Source organism: Elgaria multicarinata, chromosome 6 (assembly GCF_023053635.1).
Source record: "Elgaria multicarinata webbii isolate HBS135686 ecotype San Diego chromosome 6, rElgMul1.1.pri, whole genome shotgun sequence".
Classification (NCBI taxonomy): domain Eukaryota; kingdom Metazoa; phylum Chordata; class Lepidosauria; order Squamata; family Anguidae; genus Elgaria; species Elgaria multicarinata.
This window is the reverse complement of record NC_086176.1, coordinates 96,391,091-96,412,744: the sequence shown is the minus strand read 5'-3', so window position 1 is coordinate 96,412,744 and position 21,654 is coordinate 96,391,091. Positions and strand designations below refer to the sequence as shown.

At 40.9% G+C, this 21,654-nt stretch overlaps 1 protein-coding gene across 1 annotated transcript in view; it reads right to left on the bottom strand.

Moving 5' to 3' along the window:
* FGF10 (fibroblast growth factor 10) overlaps nucleotides 1-21,654 on the bottom strand; it is a 102,628-nt gene that overhangs the window by 1,806 nt on the left and 79,168 nt on the right. Inside the window, exon 2 of the mRNA XM_063128669.1 lies at nucleotides 1,865-1,968. Coding sequence (XP_062984739.1) covers nucleotides 1,865-1,968 — 104 coding nt within the window. The remainder of the gene's footprint in view (nucleotides 1-1,864; nucleotides 1,969-21,654) is intronic.

Genomic DNA, 21,654 nt, shown 5'->3' with positions numbered 1-21,654 from the left:
ATGCCGTTGGATTCATGTGCACTTCACACTTGAGGGAGCATGTCTGTATTTTATACTCACCTTTTATGCTGCAGCAAAAGAATTAAGGGAGAAAATTAGCCTAAACTGTTTTTTTAATGCAATGGTAATGTAACATTCAGAAAAGTGTGAAATCCAATGGATAGCCATGTTCTGATAACTGGGAGATACAGATCTGGTTAGTTTGTATGGAATTCTTCAAGTATTCTTAGCTGTAGACCCAATGGGAACCACCCTACTGCAGTTATATTAAATATATTCTTTGAGAAACAGACTGATGTGCTTCTAAAATGTGTTTAGCATCATGTCTGGTTTGGCCGAGATCTAATTTACAATATGTATCTTGGGTCATTAGGTAATTGATTTAGCCATCAGTCTGTGCTACCATTTTATTAAACAAGAGGTCTAGTATGCACAACTCCCTTCCACTTTGTGGTCAGTGCATAGCAAATGTGTGGGCCCCAAATAAATTTAATCTGGTTCCATTGACCTGCTTTTTTTTTTCAACTCTTGAATTTATGACTCCAGCTTCCTTTTGCAAGAAAAGGGGCATGTGTGACAAATACATGAGGGTAACTCCATTGGGTCAATTGGGCAACAAGTCTATGATCTGATTTTGTCATGAGTCCATGTTTGCAAATGTTCTGCACATGGCTCCAACCTATTGAAAAATTATGCTGGACTGTCTCTTAGGAGAAATTTATTGTGGCTATTTTCATACCCATCTGCTTATAAAAGACAAACTGTTATAGCACACCACTGTGAGTCCAACCATAGGAGGTCATGTTAGGAATGAAAATTCTGTCTAGTACATTCTGGAAAGCTTTCTAAAATAACCCATGTTAATCATGGGTTTGGTACAAGGGTACAAAATGTTCCTTATACCAGAACCAATGGGAGAAAATGTTTTACGCATTGGTATTTTGAGCTCAATTTCAAACAGCCATAGTAGATCATGACAGTGAAGATCCCATTGTTCTTGCTGTGGTGGATATGATGACTTCTGGAAAAAACATACATTTTTAAAGACCAATTTTGTAGGCAGAAGAAAAATAAATCTCTGATAAATTTTTTTTGTATAAACCATGGATGCTCTTGGTATTGTTTTGAGGGTTGTAAACATTAGGTTTTTGAAAGCTGACATAGCACGTCAATGTTATTTGTAGGGCTGCGGCAAATTGATTAACCAGGTAGATTAATCAATGAAGAGTTTAATTCTATGGAATCACACTCCTGATAGAAGGAGGGATCTGTGATTGAAGGCCCCTGTCATTATTATGGTTTTAATTTTTGTGAACCGCCCAGAGAGCTTCGGCTATTGGGTGGTGTAAAAATGTAATAAATAAATAAATAAATAAATATCCTATGTCCTGCTGGTGTGTGTGTTAAAATCTAGTTAAAGAGATCATAGAATCATAGAATAGCAGAGTTGGAAGGGGCCTACAAGGCCATCGAGTCCAACCCCCTGAAGTAATGGGGAAGACCTCTGCCTGAGACCCAGGAGAGTAGAAAATATGAGGATAGTTACACAAATAGTCTGCCCAGGTAGAAGGCAACTTCCTAGTTAGGGCAAGGCTATAGCTCAGTGGATGCTTTGCATGTACAATGTCCCAGATTCATTCCCTAGAGAGCCATTGTCTGTCAGTGTAGACAATACAGAACTGGATAGAACACTGGTCAGATTTGGTATGAGAGGAACGTCAGGCAGGAACATAGATAAATCAACAATTTCTGAAAGTTACGAAGCAGTATAGCCCAGTCCCAAAATGTGTAAGCCTTGCTGACTACCACGGGGCCATGTGCATATGAAGAGTAGGAGTTAGGATTAAGGAAGTGATATACTTACAGATCCATAGACTTTTCCATTCTTGTTCATGGCTAGGTAATAGTTGCTGTTAATAGATCTAACTGCCACAACTCCAACGTCCACAGATGTTATCGCCATTATGCCTAAAATACAGGGAAAGAAGGGAAATGAGGGAGGCTCAGGTCTAAGGCTTCGAATCTCATCATTATAAAGATGGGCGGGGCAGGTAAGAACAGAGGATTTTCTGGATCAATACCATAAAGAGCTAGAATTAAAAAGGATCTTTTCAAAACTTACTAAAAGCCCCTAAATATCTAGATCAACCAACCAACAAGCTTCAGAAACTTTCAAGGCAAGGATATACACAAATGTTGTTTCAATTAACATGTTTCTTTTCCTATCCCTGCATCTTAAACTCCATAAATATTGAAACAGCTCAACTCTTCTTAGCATAGATTTTCAATGAAATTTATCAAAAGGGACATCTGAACCACAACATTAAATTAAATCTATAGCATATGTCAAAAGAATCACAGATTCATCCCAATAGGCAGAAACAGTGGTAAGCACTTTATTCTTTACAGGACACTATAGGTAAAACTAAATCTCTCAGCTGTTTAAAGCAGATACACTCTTGCAGGTGTGTTTGGCATTCTAGGGTATGGTTAAACTAAATCTGATGCCTCACATTGTCTTGCCCCCTCCAATAACAGGGAAAAAAACATTTGTCTGTTTGCAATAACATGCACTTAGTTTTCTCCCCATGAGATAACTATGGGCAGCTTTTGAGAGGGTTGTTTGGGGTGTGTATGTGTGTATTTTCAGCTCTCTGAAATACAGGCATGAAAAGCATATTAACTGCCCTTCATCCACCCTTTGCAGTGTATTGGCCAGATACATTGGCCATGTATCTAAGTACCAATGTATACCATCTTTAGGCACATAGTGGCTGTTGAAGTGCTGTGCATAGCCAGCTGGCAATGTAGTTTATTTGCACTGGCATACATAGGATTATGGTTTCATGCATCTCCACTAAACTGCATGCTGCTCATTGATGACACTGCACAAAAAGTGCTGTACTCGTGTGGCAGCAGCTGCAGGTGGGGCTAAAAGCAGGGAGCTGTGAAACACAGCATCTTCAATGAAATGAATAAGCCATGGTAAGCATTAAAAAAATCGAACAAAATCTGTGACATTGTTCCTTTTAGCGTCTGATGCATGTAAGCATCATGAAAGTCAAACTAGAATGGTCATTTGATGACTCCAGTATTGGAGGCAGTAAACCTGTGTGTACCAGTTGCTGGGGAACATGGGTACACCATGTTCCCAGCATGCTGCTACACCATGTCTTGCTTTGTTGGTCCCTGGTCGACAGCTGGTTGGCCACTGTGTGAACAGAGTGCTGGACTAGATGGACCCTCGGTCTGATCCATCATAGCACTTCTTATGTTCTTAGTAGCCTACTATTAGGTGAGTTGAAACTATCACCTTAGCTCTGTTTTTGCACTGGAGTAGTTCATACAGGAGTCAGCACCCGTACAATGTCTAGCTATTTCAGGCAACCACAACAAAAACACGTTGGTCCTTTTGTAATAAAACGTGTTTAGCATCTTTGTCTTGTAGAAGCTATGGGCAGAGCTTCACTGGGCATTGCTGACTGACTGAATGGGCACCTCCATGTACAGGGTAGGATAAGTAGCTGCTGTGATGTGCATATTCAAGAAATCTAAATAAAATAGAGGGCTGTTGTGATCACTTAAATTCCAGCAGCTGTGGGTGGTGTCACCTGCACCAGTTCCTGCCATCAGCATTTCCACATGATCTTGGCCATGATCCTGCCAGTAGCTCCCATGCTCCCAAAGGTCATTGCATGGTTGGCTGACAGCTGTATGAAGCAGTCCAATGTCAACTAGGCAGGCATGAATACAGGATGAATCATTTTTGTTGATCACGGGTGTGATTAGCTGGAACATTTATATAAATCTGGACTGCCAGTTTTCAACCATTTGTACTTTTCTCAACTGTCTTCAACAGGAATAACAATGTGGTTGGGCACATGACTGCAACCCCAGTTCTATTTGTTTTAGTAGTTCACCATCAGCAATTTCCAAAGGGGGTGGTAATGCGTGTAAGCATCTTGCGACATGGCTTTGCTCTGGCATTTGGAGAGACTGCACACAGCCGTGCACATTCGGGGCAAGAAGACGGACAATAGCGCATGTCCATGCATACAATAAACAGAAGTCTTCCCTATGAAGCTAGTGTCACACACACACACATTTTCTAGTGCTTTCCATGTTGTTGCTGTAATGTGTTAGAATTAAGAAATGCCTACTAGATATTTATCCATTTAGTCATTAACAGCAATTCCACCCCCCCCCAAAAAAAAGAAACAGTATTTTATTTATTTATTTAGGTCCTATAGGGCCCAGTAGCTGAAACACTCTGGGCAGTTCACCACAATAAAAACCACAAAACACAATATGATAAAATACAATATAAAAGTTAAAAAACTACGGTATATAAGAAAAGCATAAGCAAAAATAAAACCTAGCAGCAGTGCAAAGAAAGACAAAAATATCTGGGAAAGTAAGGTCTTCACCTGGCACTGAAAACAGCACAACATAGGGACCAAGTGCGCCTCTCTGGGAAGACAATTCCACAAGTAGCATGCCACAACAGAAAAAGCCCTCTTCTTCATAGCCACCCACCTCATTTGTTTTTGAGAAGGACAGCTGAAGTCGATCTTAGGGTCAAGGCAGGTAGATGAGGGAGGGGACAATCCTTCAGGTAATCTGACCCCAAGCAGTTTAGGGCTTTCATGGTTCATACCAGCACTTTGAACCATGCTGGTACTGGACTGTAGGGTGACCACTGACCATATGAAAAGGAGGACAGGGCTCTTGTATACTGTTGTATATAAAAAGGAGTTTTAGTAGGTGTCATTTGTATGCACGCAGCACCTGTGAAATACCCTCTTCATCACAACAGTTAAAGCTGCAGGAGCCCTGCCCTCTTGACCTGATACGAAAACTTAAACGTACAGAAAAGCGTGGGTGAATTAAAATCATCTGAGGACTTAAACGATAAGGTGACCGTATGAAAAGGAGGACAAGGCTCCCGTATTTTTAACAGTTGTTTAGAAAAAGGAATTTCAGCAGATGTCATTTGTATGCATACAGCAACTGGTGAGATTCCTGCTTCATCACAACAGTTAAAGCTGCTGGCAACCAGCACAGATGTAAATGTCCTGGCATAATATGACCATGTTGGCTAGTCCCAATTAACAATCTTGCTGCCCTATTTTGGACCAGCTGAAGTTTCTCGACCATAGGGATATGCAAACCAGCAAAAACTGAGCTTGTTTTCTGAATTGCACCTCACCGTTTGTTCCAACTTATGTCCACAGCAGATTGCGAGCTTAGTTCTTTTCTTTTCATGTAAAAATGTATGCATATTTTCATGAGCATTTCCCCAAATGTATGCATCAATTGGGCACATTTTAAATGTATGTATTTTCTTCCATTGATGCTTGTGCGTATTTTTCAAAAAGTAGGGATTTTTTCATGTGTATTTCTCAAATGTGTAAATTTTAAATGCATATTTTTTTATTTCCCAAATTGCATCTTAAGCTTGAAAATGTACAGACTTTGACCAGACTTTGGTTCTTCATTCAGTTCCAAGAAGTATGGGCTCTCTAAATTCTGGTAAAAAATAAACTAAAACATTTTTTTCAACACATCCCTTTCTGTACATAAGAGATGGCAGTTTTACAACTATCATACCAAAATCTTTTTTGTTATGCTAGTGTCTTGCAGAGATAATTTTCCCTTGGTATGAAAGCATTGAAAATCATTTCCCTGAAACAATGAAATCACATTATATTTGATTCTATGGCACATGTATTAGGACCAGAATATACTCTCTTTGTTGTCTGCCCTAGAGTCAACATTTAAACTGCAACCTTATTGGGGAAGCATCTCGTCTTTTTATGTTAGTGCCACACAAACTGAGATTTGAAACAGTAGTTAATCATAATAATTAATGTAGAAATTGGTCCTAATTGCACCTCCTACCATTCAACAGCATCCATTCATGGCTTAATAGTTTAATAACAAAGCAAAGGAAGTCTAGAAATGACAACGGATTGTTGTTTTCGGTAACATTCAGTATAGCTCTCACGCTGACAACAGATGTGTATGTGACTCAAGTTTTATCCTAGAACAATAAAATATTCATTTTGACAGGCATATTCAATTAATGTGGTCCACATGAATGGGAACAGCCAAAATATTTTCTCTTCCCTTCTGCCACATGATTTGTGAACTCGGTACCATGCCTGGCATTTGATCAATATATAGCATTCAGCAATCCAAAACACGCACACACTCACACAGACAGATCTTGCTCCAAAACTCTGTTGGCACTCTGATGTGAACATGCCGCTCCCAGTGAGCATGACTTTCCCTATTCCTTGCGCTGCTGGAACCAGCTCTGTGGCTTGCAGTGAAGCTGCCCAGACAGAGTTGTCTTTCTGCGCTTCATGGGAGAGCTGTGTGTACATCAGAGCTACTTGTATGTGCAAGGAGAATCTAGATTGTGGTGCAACACATTAAGCAACGGTGTGTTAGAGTGCATAGGTTTGGTATGGGAGAGCTGGGTTCAAACCTCTTCCTATTCTTAAAACTCACTAGGGCCACAGTTAGACCTAAGGTTTATCCTGGGATCATCCAGGGTTCATCCCTGCCTGAGCACTGGATCCCCTGTGTGTCACCTAGATGGACAGGTTTGACCCCTGGACAATCCAGGGATAAACCTTAGGTCTAGCTATGGCCTAGGTTGCATTAGGCCAGTCAATTATGTCCTAGCCTCAGGTCCACCAGCTGTACAATGGAAGTGTTGTGAGGATGGCTGAGATAAAGGTAGAATGAGCCAAATGCTTTGTCCAAGTGATATCAGGCAGATATTCAACAAATGGGTAGGTCATTCAACAGTGGCCAACCAGATGCCTCCAGGAAGCGCATAAGCAGGATGTGAAGACACTGGCACTCCCCCACTGTTACTCTCTGCAGCTGGTATTCAATGGCAAACTGCCTCTGAACATGGAGGTCCCATAAGCCATTGAGACACCAAACACTCATGAAATGCTGTAATCCCCGTTAAACCCATCTAAGCAAATGACCATCACCCCATCTCATGACAATGAGTTCAGTGAATTAACTATGTTTGATAACTATGTAGGCCACAGCTCCTTGGAGGAAGGGCAGAATATGAGTAGATTCCTGCACTTAGCAGGGGGTTGGACTCGATGGCCTTATAGGCCCCTTCCATCTCTACTATTCTAAGATTCTATGAATGTGAAAACCAAATAAATTCAATCTGCACTGTCATTTCCAGTTAGAATCAAATGGAACTAATTCTTCAGAAAGCTCATAATGCAATAAGGAGTCCGGAGCCACTGCTTGCTGGAAAGGCCACATTTATGGTGACAGTTCAATGATCATGGGTTGTGGAGTCCATCACATGTTAAGCCCTGATAGACAGACTGGTTCCTCTTGATTTCTGACTCAGTGAGATTGCAGATGTTTGAAAAAGAAAGAAATCCTGTCAATCTTATTCTATTTTTGTTCAGCCAGAAGTAGAAAAGGACCAACCTGATGATTGCACTCAGACCCTGTACTCTAATCAAAGCAACGCAACACAGCTCCCTTTGCTGTGTTGTATTGCCTTGTACTCTCTTTGCCATGACCCTCCTTAAGTTGGGTCATGGAATATTCCTTCCCCATTGCAGCTTCTTTCCCTTTTTGTGACTGATATGCTTTTGGTCTTCTCCTTGTTAGACAGCAATGGGGAAGGACACGAGCTATAATTTCATAAGGAGATGTTTATTTGTTGTGGTTTCTGTTGCAATGCCAGGTTGGATTAATTCCTCTCTGCATTAGCATTTTCAGGGAATTTTATTAGTTTATGCTCAAACGGTTTAAAATTGAATTATATTTTTATCGTATTATGTTTGTAAGGATTGCAACACATTAAAATAAACTGCACTTCTATTGAACAATAAAGTATCATTTTTCAGTGAAATAAGTTTGTGAAACGTTTGGGTGCTGTGGTGTTGGGCTGCAGATTGTTTGAGTAGAGAACTGGCAAGTGTCGGGGATTGGCATGCTCCAGCATTCCCCCCACCCCACCCCACGTGCTTCGACACAGTAGTTTGACACATAGCATTTTGATATAATATATCACAATGGTTCACAGTTTCCTAGTAAGATTTGGCCACATTTTCATATTAATCCATTATATCCATATTTTGGAAGACCAGAAAAGCTCATCAGAACTGAAGTTATCATATTTACACTGCACGGCACAGTAGTGAAATTTGGATGCATTCCATCACATTGATACAGTGCGATATAGACCCTGTTTAGACCACACACTAAGTCAAGGTAGTTAAGAATTTTAAGCTAAACATTTGCCCTGTTCAGACGACACTTGAGGCTTTGTGGTTAGTGAAACTGTGGTTCTCTGGGGTCAGCACTAACCACAAGCTATGCTGTCGCACACAACACTTTAAGCCACGGTTAGAGCTGCTAACCCTGCTGCAGACAGTCCGACTGTGGTTAGAGAGTGAGCAGGGTTTAGCAAAACGCATTGCACAAGACATCTTAAACCCTGCTGCTTAAAGCCTTAACCAGCAGGGTTTAAGGTGTCTTCTGAACAGGCCCACAGGCAACTCTGACTATATTGGGTTTCTGGGCTAATTGGCAAAAGTGAGATGGATCAGAATTATGGAGAGTGGCTTCTGAGGCACCCATTCTCAAGCCTAAAAATGGTTTTCAAATCTTATAATCTATATTATTCTTTGGGATATTTTTAGAGCCTTAAAGGAAACAATGGGCTTAGATGATGACTTCTCTAGAGAGCTTTGGCTACTGGGCAATATAGAAATGCAGTAAGTAGGTAAGTAACACTTGATCAGACAATGGGCCAAAGTTTCTGCCTAGTTGCACAATACCATGTATCTTACATGAAACCCTACAATCTGCAATGGGTATTCAAATCACTCAAGGCCTTTTCCGGATATTATTCCATTTATATAATATATATATATATATATATATATATATATATATATATATATATCAAGGCAGATCATGTTGCAGAACCCACATCATTAGCCCTTTAAGGTGAAAAGAAACTTTAGGTTCCTGATCAGTACGATTTGTAATGGAACCTTCAACCTATATAGCATGATCGAGATATGGTTCATGTGAACTTGTGTACACCAGTGTTGGGAGATATCAGTGGCCCTTTATTTAGGTGTAATGGCATTCTTCCAACTTGAGTTGGTGCGAAATCAAATCTCATAGAAGCACAATTTGAATGTTGGAGAAGCACTATCAAAATGGTTTCTGTATGGCTGGGCTTCATGTAGCTGCAGTAACATCAGGATTCAACTTCTACACAGGTCAGCTGGATTAAATGGTAAGAACTTATCCACCAGCCCACATGCTCTGAAACTGGTAGTGCTGGTGTGGGTTCTTCTTCTTAAACAGTACAGCTAAAAGTTATGGAAACAGCCATTGGCCAGAAAGGAGTAGATATACTTCTTACTGAGCCATTGGGTAGAATATCATATACCTCCACAAGGAAAAGGGCTAGAAAAGCTAAGTTATCATCATAATTTCTATACTGCCTTATTTGCTTTGATTCTTTGCATCAAAGAATAAAACCTAAATCTAAACATCATTATCAATCATCATCATCATCATCATCATCATCATCATCGAGCATTAAAAACAGTAAAATGTTAAGGGTTGCATCCAGGATCTGCCTATTGTGAGAGGAAGGGCTCCTCTCATAGGAGGTCCCTCCATCTGATTTCTGGGGATCCCCCTGCCCCCAATACCACAGCTCATCCCATTCTCCTTATTCTATGTAGCATTTTCTGGGGGGTGGAGGGTGGGAGTGGGTGGGGAGTCCACTTCCAGTGTAGCCAATCCAGTTTAAATCTGGATCCAACCTTAAAACATTAACACACCTATATGATTTAAAAGGCTAATTTAATAAGATGTGTCCACGGAAATCCAAGGAATGCACTCCCAGGCTCCCCATCAAAGACAAAACAAAATGGAAACCATGAATTAGTATAGCTAGAATGGAGTCATTTTTGGCAGCAATTATGCTGATGCGCCAGTCACAAACAACCAATGCCAAGGTTTCAGCCTGAATATTTGGTCTGAAAGTAATGGAGGGAAGTAATATTAGAACTTGAGCTTTGTCTTGTAGGCTTCCAAGCCTGGGGTTGGGAACAGGTTCAAAAAGGGTGCCTAAAAATGTGCAAATATTAATCTACTGACACAGTTTTCTAAAAGGAAAAAGCCCTCATCAACTGTAATAATGTTGCATAACAAGTTTGGAAGACAAGTCTTAAATAGCTTCATAGTTTGTCCACTAACTATTTATTGAATATAGATATCTACCAATGAAAGTGTTGTCTCCTCTTGCAACTCCCCCACCCCACCCTGTTAGTAGTAATGCCCTTAAGGGTATTGATTTTTCTTACCCTAGCACCAAATTACTTTCTGAAAGCAGCCCAAAAGAGGCATTTCTCTCTCTTACTTCAAAATCCCAGTTCTACACATAAAGCAGAAAGAAGTTCAAAACAACCCTCTTCATGTTTAATCCAAACTACCAAACGTTTCACACTCCTTCACTGCAATGTACCAGAACAGGGAGATGTCAGCTCAAACCCCTTCTTGGCCATGAAGCTGAGAAGAACTGTCAGTCAGCCAGGGTTCATCTACACCAAGCAGGATATTCCACTATGAAAACAGTATACAAAAGGCAGGCGCCACACTATTGCTTTATAGTGGTATTGAAGTGAACTGACAACTGTTGGAGCCCATTGACACATACCATATACCACTTTCATATCACTTTCATAGTGTTATATCCTGCTTGGTGTAGATGCATCATGGGCCCCAACAGTTGTCAGTGCACTTCAATACCACTATAAAGCAGTAGTGTGGCTCCTGCCTTTTATATACCACTTTCATAGTACAATATCCTGTTTGGTGTAGATGAGCCCCCAGATGTATCTCACAGGATTGTTGGGTACATGAAATGGGCGTGCGTCTTGTGCGTCTTGAGCTCCTTGGATGGGGGTTGAGATACAAACGTGGTAAACAAATAAAAGATTCTGAAGAATCTCTGGATATTGGAAAGAGATTTCAAAACCATGAAGTAGAAACATCTACACCAAGCAGGATATAACAGTTTGATAGTGGTTTGAAAATGGTATATGGAATGTGTCATGGGCCCCAACCATTCAAAGTGCACTTCAAAGTGTTCAGATGTACATTTATCTAGAGCAAGGATGCATTTGACCTGAAAATATGCATTTATGTTTGCGTTTTCACTCGAAACCTGCATTTTTATATGCATTTTGGTATTCTTTTACTATATCCCAAAATTGTCATATTAGTCTGGGAAATCTGAATCAACTCAGTTTCTTTAAAAAGAAAAAAGAAAGTATACGTTCAGAATGGAATATATTCAAGGAATAGGATTCCCAATGTAGTTTGAGCATGTGCTTTTCATCAGGATGCTTCTTTTTTAAAAAAGAATATACTGATTCTGTTCTTTCACAGCTCTTCTAACTGGGTGCTACCCCTCCTGTTTTGCTACATCTGTAAAGCAGCAACCAAGAAAAACACACACACAAAACTCCTTTGCAGGCTCTTGCCATTTGACCTGTACAAGTGCAGTTGCATTAAGTTGGTGTTTCTGATTGATTTTAGTGATGGTGAAGGGACACAGTCTCTAAGGCTCTGAGGTCTTTAGAAAGGCTCAGAGGATAAAAAGGAAACACTGGTTTTAATGCTAAATGCATTTACTTCAACAAGATGTGTAAAACTGAGGACTTCATCATTAAGGACAAGCAAAAAAGCAGTAAAATAATGTCGGTGTTTGGAGGCAGTTATTGCTCAATACAAGTTTGCACCCTGTGGAATTTTTTGGGAACACACAGTTGTGGTCCTCTTAATTGTTTTAAGGCAGATAGCACACTGTTTTTTATTTTTGTTTTTTTGCAGGCAGAACTCTGTAAACTGCAGCAATTATGGTTAATCCCGTTTGACCACATCCACTGTAAAAGCATGGTTCTCAATGTCCAAATCATTTCCAACTCATTATAATTAGAAACATTCCAAATATCAACATGAGATATGCCCTGCAGACATTACATGCGCTCGCTTTATAGATCCGCAAGTCTGAAGCGTATTCCCTGGAGGAGACAAATATACTTACCTTAAAATCAACTGCCCTTTTATAGTCAAAGCAAGTGCTCATTATAGAAAATGACAAGGGAGTGAAAGAACGGCTGGCCATCTCATCCCACAAAGAGGAATCGTTAACAAGAGCCCTGTGTGGTTTTGTACATTGTTTCTTAACTTTTTCGCGCTCTCAAAAGAAAACAACCACCACCACCTTACAGAAACACAAACGGAACACATTTACAGAAAATCACAAGCAACTGTGGAAGAAGTCAAGTTATAGGAAGCCAGATTCCATCTGGACATCAGGAAAAAAGTCCTGACTGTTAGGGCAATATGGCAATAGAGCCAATGACCTAGGGAGGTCGTGGGCTCTCCCACACTAAAAGCATTCAAGAGGCAGCTGGACAGCCATCTGTCAGGGATGCTTTAAGGTGGATTCCTGTATTGAGTAAGGGGTTGGACTTGATGGCCATATAGGCCTCTTCCAACTCTACTATTCTATGATTCTATGAAGTCAAAGGTTGGGGCTGTTAGTTAAAATGGCAAGTGGCTATGTACATTAATGCTAGTATCAAATTTGCAGAAGATACACATATTATAGAATAGTTATACAAGGAATAATATTTCCCAAGGTTTAGGAACAAACTTCTGGAAGTCACAGCTGACTCCCACTGGTTATACTCTACTAGCCACAGATGACAGATGGTGGTGATAGGGAGTAAATGCAATATTCTCTATTATGCAATGAGTTAAAAAAAAAGTGAATAGAGGGAGATCTGCATGGTTACCAGTCTTCACAGATGTCCCACACAAAGTAGAAATGATAGCACTGTTGGCTCAGTAAATCCTTTATTAGCTTCTGGTCTTCATCAATCGCTTGACCTCACATTCTACTAGCACTGACTATCTCAGTGTGGTGCAAATCCAAGCTATAGAATCATGCCTTCAGAAGGAGCCACAACATTCAGCTCCTGCAGTTTTGGTGAACCACAAGAGTTCTTGCACAAGACAAGTTAAATCATTGAGAGATATTCACCCAGTTTCAGGTAAAATGCAGAGATTTATTTCATAATATGCAGTTTCTGTTTATGTTTAGGAAACATTTCCTAAGCTAACTTGACTAGCTCATAAGCAGCAAATATCATTTCGGCAACAGCCAAGGTCTACACACTACAACGCTATGAACATGCTCAACTCAACTGATTCAAGGAGATGTTATTCAAAAACATTGAGAGGTTGCACAACATTTACATGACTAACAGTGTAATCCCATACAAATTTATCAGGGATTATTCAATTCTAAGGTTGCAGCCCCATGCACACTTATTTGGGAGGAAGCCCCATTGAACTCAATGGGACTTCCTTCTGAACATGCATAAGAACATAAGAAGAGCCATGCTGGATCAGACCAAGAGTCCATCTAGTCCAGCACTCTAGTCCAGCACAGTAGCCAACCAGCTGTCGACCAGAGAACCACAAGAGAACATGATGCAGCAGCACCCTCCCATCCATGTTCCTCAACAACTGGTGTATGTAGGCTTACTGCCTCTGATACTGGAGGTTGCACTTAGCCATCAGGACTAGTAGCCATTGATAGCCTTCTCCTCCAGAAATTTATCCCCCCTCCTTTAAAGTCATTCAAATTACTGGCCATCATCACATCTTGTGGTAGTGAATTCCATAATTTAACTATATACTGTGTGAAGGAGGCAAGAGAGATCGCAGAGAAATTGAATGAATTCTTCACATTGGTGTTCACTGCAGAAGGTATCAGAGAAACCTCTGCCTGAACTGATGTTTTCAGGACAGGAGACTGAGAAACTGAGGCAAATAGTGGTGACAAAAGATGAACTACTCAACCTTATTGACAAATTAAAACCAAATAAATCACTAGGTCCAGATGGTATCCATCCTAGAGTTCTCAAAGAACTCAAATATGAAATTGCTGATCTTCTAACCAAAATATGCGACATGTCCCTAAACTCAGCCTCTGTACTAGCAGATTGAAGGATTGAGAAATATCAGTGTGCTAGGGCTAGTAAAATCTTCCCATTTTAAAACAGGCAGCACGCAGCTTTGCCATCCATGGTTCCATTTTTGTGAACCCCTCAGAGAGCTTCAGCTATTGGGCGGTATAAAAACACAGTAAATAAATAAATAAATGGTTCATGCATGAATGCAAGGGCACTTTTGCCTTGCAAATATAAACCACTTTGAAGCCAGTTTCAAACTGGATTATAACACCATTGTCTCCCTCACCCCTGCCTCGCAAGACACCTAGGAATTATGGTTTGGTGAGCGGGCTGAGAATTCTCTATTAAAATTCCCTACCTCATCCACCAAACTAGTTTCCCCGTTTTATTGGTTGCCAGCCCTTGGGGGGTGGGGCATATATGTCACAATTCCAGTCAAAAGCATGAGAAAGTGATATTTAGTGTACAATACTGTACAAATACAGCCAAATCATGCCTCGACTTAGATTTGCTTCAAGTTTTCTACACCAGGAACCAGGTAACAGCATATTATGGGAGCAGCAAGCACCCACCCGCTCACAAATGGTTCAAATTCTCCATTGTTTCCTTCCTTATTATCATTGTACATAAAACCCCAAAGAATCACAAACATAAAGGGTGCCTAACCCACGCTTTATATTTTATTTGCAACACTGACCATACGTTCCTGAAGCCCTCGCTATGAACCATTTGTTCAGCAGGCAGCCCCAAGTGAATAGAAATCCAGCTGGGAGTCAGACCAGAAACCTCCCTTCCCTTCAGAGCAACTAGGTGACAAGCACCACTGATAAAGCAGCTGTTGTGTTAAGAAGTAGAAAGCCAGGCCGAGATTTGAGAGGGTCCAGGCAGATTCGCTGTAGCAGAGCTACTTCAGGGAGGGCTTGTTATCAGCTCTTTTAGATCGCTACATACTTAGTCAAAACTATGTTATCTCACCAGATGGTCACCTACCAGCTAAATATTCCAGAAACGCAAGGCAACACTGAAAACGGAGGCCTTTCGGTTATTCGAGATTGCATTAATAACCCTTCGATTGTGCCTCACCAAAAGGTTAGATGATATAAAATCATTCAAGGCCTCTGGGGAGTCTATACCAGTTGTTGATTGCAGGATTGTATCATAGTCATGACTTACGGGCCACGTGACGACCACCTGCTCCCATGGTGATCTCGGCTCTACCTCTCACTTTTACCAGAATATCCCTGACTGCTTTTGTCATAGTTTTTCCGGCTCTCTCACTTCCATTGCGAAGAACCCTAACACACCCACCCCTTTGCGAAGTTGTTGCTGTTTGCCATGAGTTCTGGGCTCAGCAAACAGCCAATTAGCTGTGAGGGGAATGTGCATGGGTAACAGTGTGTTTTAATGCCATTTTTTTTAAAAAAAATAGAAACGTATCTCTGTGCAGAAGCACATATTCGACGGAGTTCCTATCCCCCCCTTGCGTGTCTGTGCTCCTGTGCATCCTTCACAAGTAATTTAAAAAAGGCAATAAGATACAGCATATCCCTTCCCCTCTTTCCCTGCCCACCAGCAGACCCACTTTTCTCCCTCACCAACTTTTCTTATGGGGTCCCAGTTGCAACCTTGTAAAAGAACCTTTGCACAGTGGTTAGGAGGTGTGTGGGATGGAAGATCCATGATCGGGTCTCCTCCTCTGTTGTCATAGCTCCATCTACAGGTATGGAGGAATAGATCTGCAGCATCCTATGATGCTCCAGGTGCTGTCTATGGGCCATAGGAATTGCTCTCTTCCTATTTTTTCCTATTTTCTAATCTGTTATTGTTTTGTATTCTTGCACACTGCCTTGAAGGGTTCTTCTTTAGCAGATAAGGCAGTTTAAACATATTAATAAATAAATAAATGCCCTTTATTTTAGCTAGGAAGTTGCCCGTAACTCCAGAACAATTCAGCACAATAGAATATGATGTACTTACACTATAATAGAATATAATGGCAACTGGCTTTAGTTTTTATGGTCTTTCAATCCCAATAAAATCTCTGCACCTGATACACCAATGGCAACGTGCAATGGGTCCCAAACTCTTTGCTATGCTTTGGTTAGCAATGTGATTTTTTTCCGATCTGCATATGCAGTTGTACTATAAACAAGTCAAGGCCAATCCTCTTGTGCACATATGTAAACAATTGCCCACTATCCTGCATCCACCTGACATCTGTCTTTCACAGTGTTTTCATCTCTCATACTTGATACCTGACTGCTTGGCTGGATCACAAGGCTTGTCTCTCTGCAGCAAACGCTTTAACATTCTCTCCAATGTAATAACAATAAGCACCATTTCCCTAAACATTCTTTCAACACCTCATTAAAAGAAAATCAGAAAGCAAAGCAGGACTGCAGAATATCCAGCCTTGCTGGGGAATCTGGAAGTCGGGTCTGAAGAGCACAATAGTTTTGCACCTTTCCTGCTGTCGTTACACACAAAACTACTTTTGTATTGTTTCACCATCCTGCCTGCTGCTTAGCCTCAGATAATATCCAGTATTTATGCGCAGTGGGCTATAGCCTCGGATAATATCCATTCAACTTTTCATTCAACCTATCAACCATGATGGCCACTATATTAGGACTAGGGATGTAGGTGAATTTCATTACTGGTCACAAATCAGGTGAATATGTGGCAGTTGTAACTCTGAACATGAACACAAGCAGGAGCAAAATTGTGAGGACATTTTTGCAATTTTCCTGAGCTTGTGTTTGTGTTTAAAAGTGTGCATTTTCACCAAGGAACATTTTCACCCTGAGTGACTCCTTAAGGATCTCTTGCCTCCTTAAGAGTCCCATGGCCCTTCTCTTTACCTGGGGTTTAGGCTGAAGATGTGGGATGAGTGACACTTCAGGTGTAATACAGAAGTTTACTAGTAAAGTAAAACAAGCAACTTAAAACTAAAGGTATTTAGTCAATAAAGTTGAGAGATACAATAAAAATTACAAAAATGCAAGTCCTTTCACCCTAAGCTGCGCCTAGACTTCTTCAAGATGCATCTTTCTGCTTCTTCGTTATGTTCTTATTTTCCCTGGCTGGCTCTCTCGCTCTTTTATACCCTCTTTTTCCCAAACAGGAAATACTGTTCCCGCTTTGAAGAAATGACAGTTAACTTGAGGAACGAAACAATTCCTTTCAGGAATACCCCCTCCTCAACAGAAAAACTCCAGGCTTCTAGGTCTGGGTTTATTACATTGCCTCTGTAGGCCTCAAACCTTCACACACCCCAAAACACATTTTCACTCTTTAGCCTATGGTGGAAAAGTGTGCATTTGTGGTGCGTGCTTGGAAAAAGTGTGCATTTTTCATGTTCAATAATGCAGACTTTTTGGTGGTGGGGAAGACTCTCATGTTCACTAGTAAGAATGAGTGAAACAAGCATCAAGGAGGAAAACAGAGTAGCTTCACAAGTTCGAACATTGCTCTTTCTCCCATTTCTAATCAAGATACACTGACATTCATTCATTCATTCTTGTTTAAGCACTTGTGTCAGATTGCAAGTTTAGGAGAACTCTTGCAGAGATGTATTATAGATAAAGACTCTCTACAATTGGAAAACTACTGCATTCTGTTCAAAATATGTCAAACTGTTAAACTGGAAGAGTTGATCCAAAGCTGAAGGCAATATAGCCGATATGTACAAATCTCTAACTCAATTTACTGCAGATTTGCTTCAGGAAGTGTTTAATGTCACAAGAGGAAGTGTTTGATGTCTAGTGAGGTTAGGTCAGCCTTCACTTTGTTGTCCTTTTGACGGCTAATGAAGACATTGTTCTGTTGAGCTATGAATAATGAATGCTGCTCCCTGTTTTTATATTAAAAACAGTTTTATTGTATAAAAGCTGCTTGGCTTTTTATAACTTATTATCTACTCTCTTTCTTGTTTTCATCTGTAGATCATCTTGAGTGCTGAGTGGACGGGCAGTCCCAACTCATCTCCTCCTGTTCTAGCTGCTATCTCCACATTCCATGAAGCCTCTCTAAATGTCAGGGCCCCTTCCTGAACACGGAAGCTTTCCTTTTGGAAATATAGGTCTCCGAATCATTGTGACCACATATGCCTTTCACAAAGGTATTTTGGACCAACACTTGCCGATTGCTAGCTCATAGAAGATAGCATGGCCAGACTTTATGAAACAAAACCCAATGGGTTACATCCCTGTCAGTACAATCCTATGCATGTTTATTGAGAAGTAAGGCCCACTGAGAACTATAGAACTTACTCCCAGTTAAGTGGGCATAAGACTGCAGCCTGGGTTATTTTAGGACATTCTTCGAAAGATACTGAGATGACTATAATCTAGAATCACACAGATCATGGGGAACATGGGCAGGAGGGTACCGTTGTGCTTGTACTCTGCTTGTGGGTTCCTGGTCGACAGCTGGTTGGCCACTGTGTGAACAAAATGCTGGACTAGATGGACCCTTCTTCTAATGTTCTTAGATCACTAAAGGCAATAAGGTCTTTGCAAACCACACTAATGAAAAGAGGAAACGCTGTGAATCTGATAATATATGAGCATAGTTTAATTTTCCTGAGTCTACTTATTTTGGACAAGAGGTTGATTAAAGGGGCACTATAAACCATGCAGATAGTGACATCCAATTTCTACATTTCTTCCAACATGTGGATTATGTTACCATGCACACAAGTTCCAACCTTTCATCTCAAGCCATTGCAAAGGTGAAAGCTCGTTGGGTTCATTCTTTAATTAATCCTGACTTAAAATTCACTTATGTTAGACCAACACAGCTAGGAAGTCAGGTTCTGTTAGGCGTGCCACCTTTCACTTCACCACACATCTGGGAAATATTCAATTCAAGATCATAACCTTGACGTTTGCCATTAACTGCCTAAAAAGAACAAAACATTAAGATATCGCCAACAACTTGCCTTTGACTGGGAAAATTAGAAGCATATTCAGGATGTAAACACCAGCGTGCCACTAATATTGCTGGGTAATGATTTAAAGGCTGTGACTTTATTATAGCAGAATAAAGCAACGTTGACATTCTTTACTTATACACATTCTCGGTTAAAGCAAGATAAGAAAATCCCAAAGGGGTGGGATGGGAACAGAAGTATGAAATTCTCAAAGGGGAAAAATGCAGTCAGACATGGATGCCCTGAAATGAAGGCTAGTAAAACAAACACCCCCAATAAAAATCAGAGAAAGTGAGGGGGTCCACAAATCTGTGGTTACGGAATAGAACGGAATTATAATTTGTTTAAAAAGAAGAGAGAAGAAGACAGCTAAGTATTAAAGATGATAGAAGTTTATAAAATTACACCTGGTGTAGAGATAGAGTTTTTTAAAAATACACCCTTCTCTAATAATACTAGAGGGGTACTGACATTAAACTGCACATGGTGTGTTGAAAGCAGATGTGAAGGGGATGATGATGATGATGATGATAATAATAATAATAATAATTTATATAGTGCTTTGTTAAAAGGCGCTGTACCTGAAATAAAATAGGTCAGTAATTTACAAAAATGCAAATGCGATAAATACAATTATTCTGATAAAAGACCTTAACTGGATTTAAAAGATTACACTGGCTAACACAACCTCTGCCAACCACACACATTTAGCAGTGGTGTGAAAGGGACGTACTCATAAACTGATGTAGGCATGTAAGGCACTTCCACGGGAGGGGGAATCCTGTCCCAGTCAGATTCACCCTCATGTGGAGGAGTCCTATGTGGACATGTTGGTATGGCCATAGGGCCCCTTCATACTGGTGCTATATGAGTGACCCCTCATGCATACTTTGAGCCTCTTTATAACTTGGGCTCATCCAATTAAATTCATTGGGAGTAGATTCAGGACAGATAAACAAGAGTATTCTTTCACACTCCACATAATGCCCTCATTGGTACTGGGAGGGAGCTGAAGTAACAGACTAAAATAATCTGTTTTGGAGCAGACAAGATACAGAAGGAGAGAGAGAGAGAGAGAGAGGCCTTAGCTAGACCTAAGATTTATCCTGGGATTGTCCCGGGGTCGTCCCTGCCTGCTCCCAGGATCCCCTGTGTGTCATTTACATGAACAGGGATGACCCTGGGATGATCCCGGGATAAACCTTAGATCTAGCTAAGGCCAGAGAGAGAGAAAGAGAGAGAATCTTGGGGTAAATTTGCCTCTCCCTGGGGCAGTGGAGGCTGATGGCTCTGACGTCAGTGGGGCAATGAATCCACTCTGAGTTTCAGCCAGAACTCTAAAGGAGCTATCCAAGATTCAAAGCACCTTGGATAGCTCTTTTAGGGTTCTGGCTGGCTCTGACTGAAACCAGAGTGGATTTATTGCCCCACTGATATCAAAGTCACCAGACTCCACTGCTCTGGGGATCTGAAGTGAAGTAGAAGATCTGCTCCACTTTCTATACTTGTATATAAAGCAAACATTACAAACATGCTGTAAGTCTCCACCCCAGCATTCTCTTTCCTTCCAAAGAAAGCCAGATCTGGTTACTTTTCACGGGTCAACGAACTGAGGAGCACTCAACAATATTAATAAACAGCAACATCTCAACAATACAAAAATGACAAGAGTATAAGAAACAAAACAAAAATACATTTCCTCAGGGATCTTCAAAACAACTTGGGCTTGGCAGGCTAAGCCCTGCCCCCAAAAGGGAAGATCTTTGCAAGATGACAAAAGACCATCAAAAAGGAGGCAGATCCTAAATTCCACAACTTAGGTGCAATCACAAAGATGGCTCTCTCCTGTGTCCTCACCAGCTTCCAATAAGAGAAGAGCCTCTCTGGTAAATTGTAGTTAGTGGGCAGAATCATATTTGGGGAGACGGATCTTTAGATACCCTGGTCCTAACCCACAGAGCTAGCTCTAGGTTTGAGTGGGCATAAGCAAAGTGCCCTCTGTGGTGAGCTCCTTCCTACTCTGAGGGAAGCTGGGAGGTGCCATTTCAATTTTCCACAGTGGCCTAGAATGTCTGACACAGTTCTATCCAAGGGCATTGTGGGAAATTAAAATATTGGTTCACAAACCAGTTAACTTGTATGGGTGGTCTGACACAGTGCCATCCCAGGGCATTCTGGGAAATTAAAATGGTAGCCCACAGACCCAGTTGACAAGGATGCCAAGTGCTGCCACTAAGCCACTCATGGCTTCGCCAAAAGCTGACAAACAGCACATCAAGTTGTGGCCAGAAACAACCAGGAAGCTAATGCAAGAGTTGAAATAAGGGAGTACATGTTTCCACAATCAGGACACTGAGTGCTCCCACATAGGACTGACATGTGGTTAAATTTTGACTAAGCAACAGTTCTTTTAGGAGACTGGAGACCATTATCTACCCTGGTCTTGAAAACATTATGTTTCGGAATGGAGAGAATTTCATTTTTAGTTTTTAACAATCTGGGTTTGACAGCACTGTGCTCATCCCCATGTCCATATGCATCGTGCTTCTGGCTCCTGTCCTTTTCAAGAGGGCAATCCAGGCCTTGTTTGTGAAAAATGAGAGGTATTTGGATGGTACGTTGTTTTAAAAATCAGTTATGGGA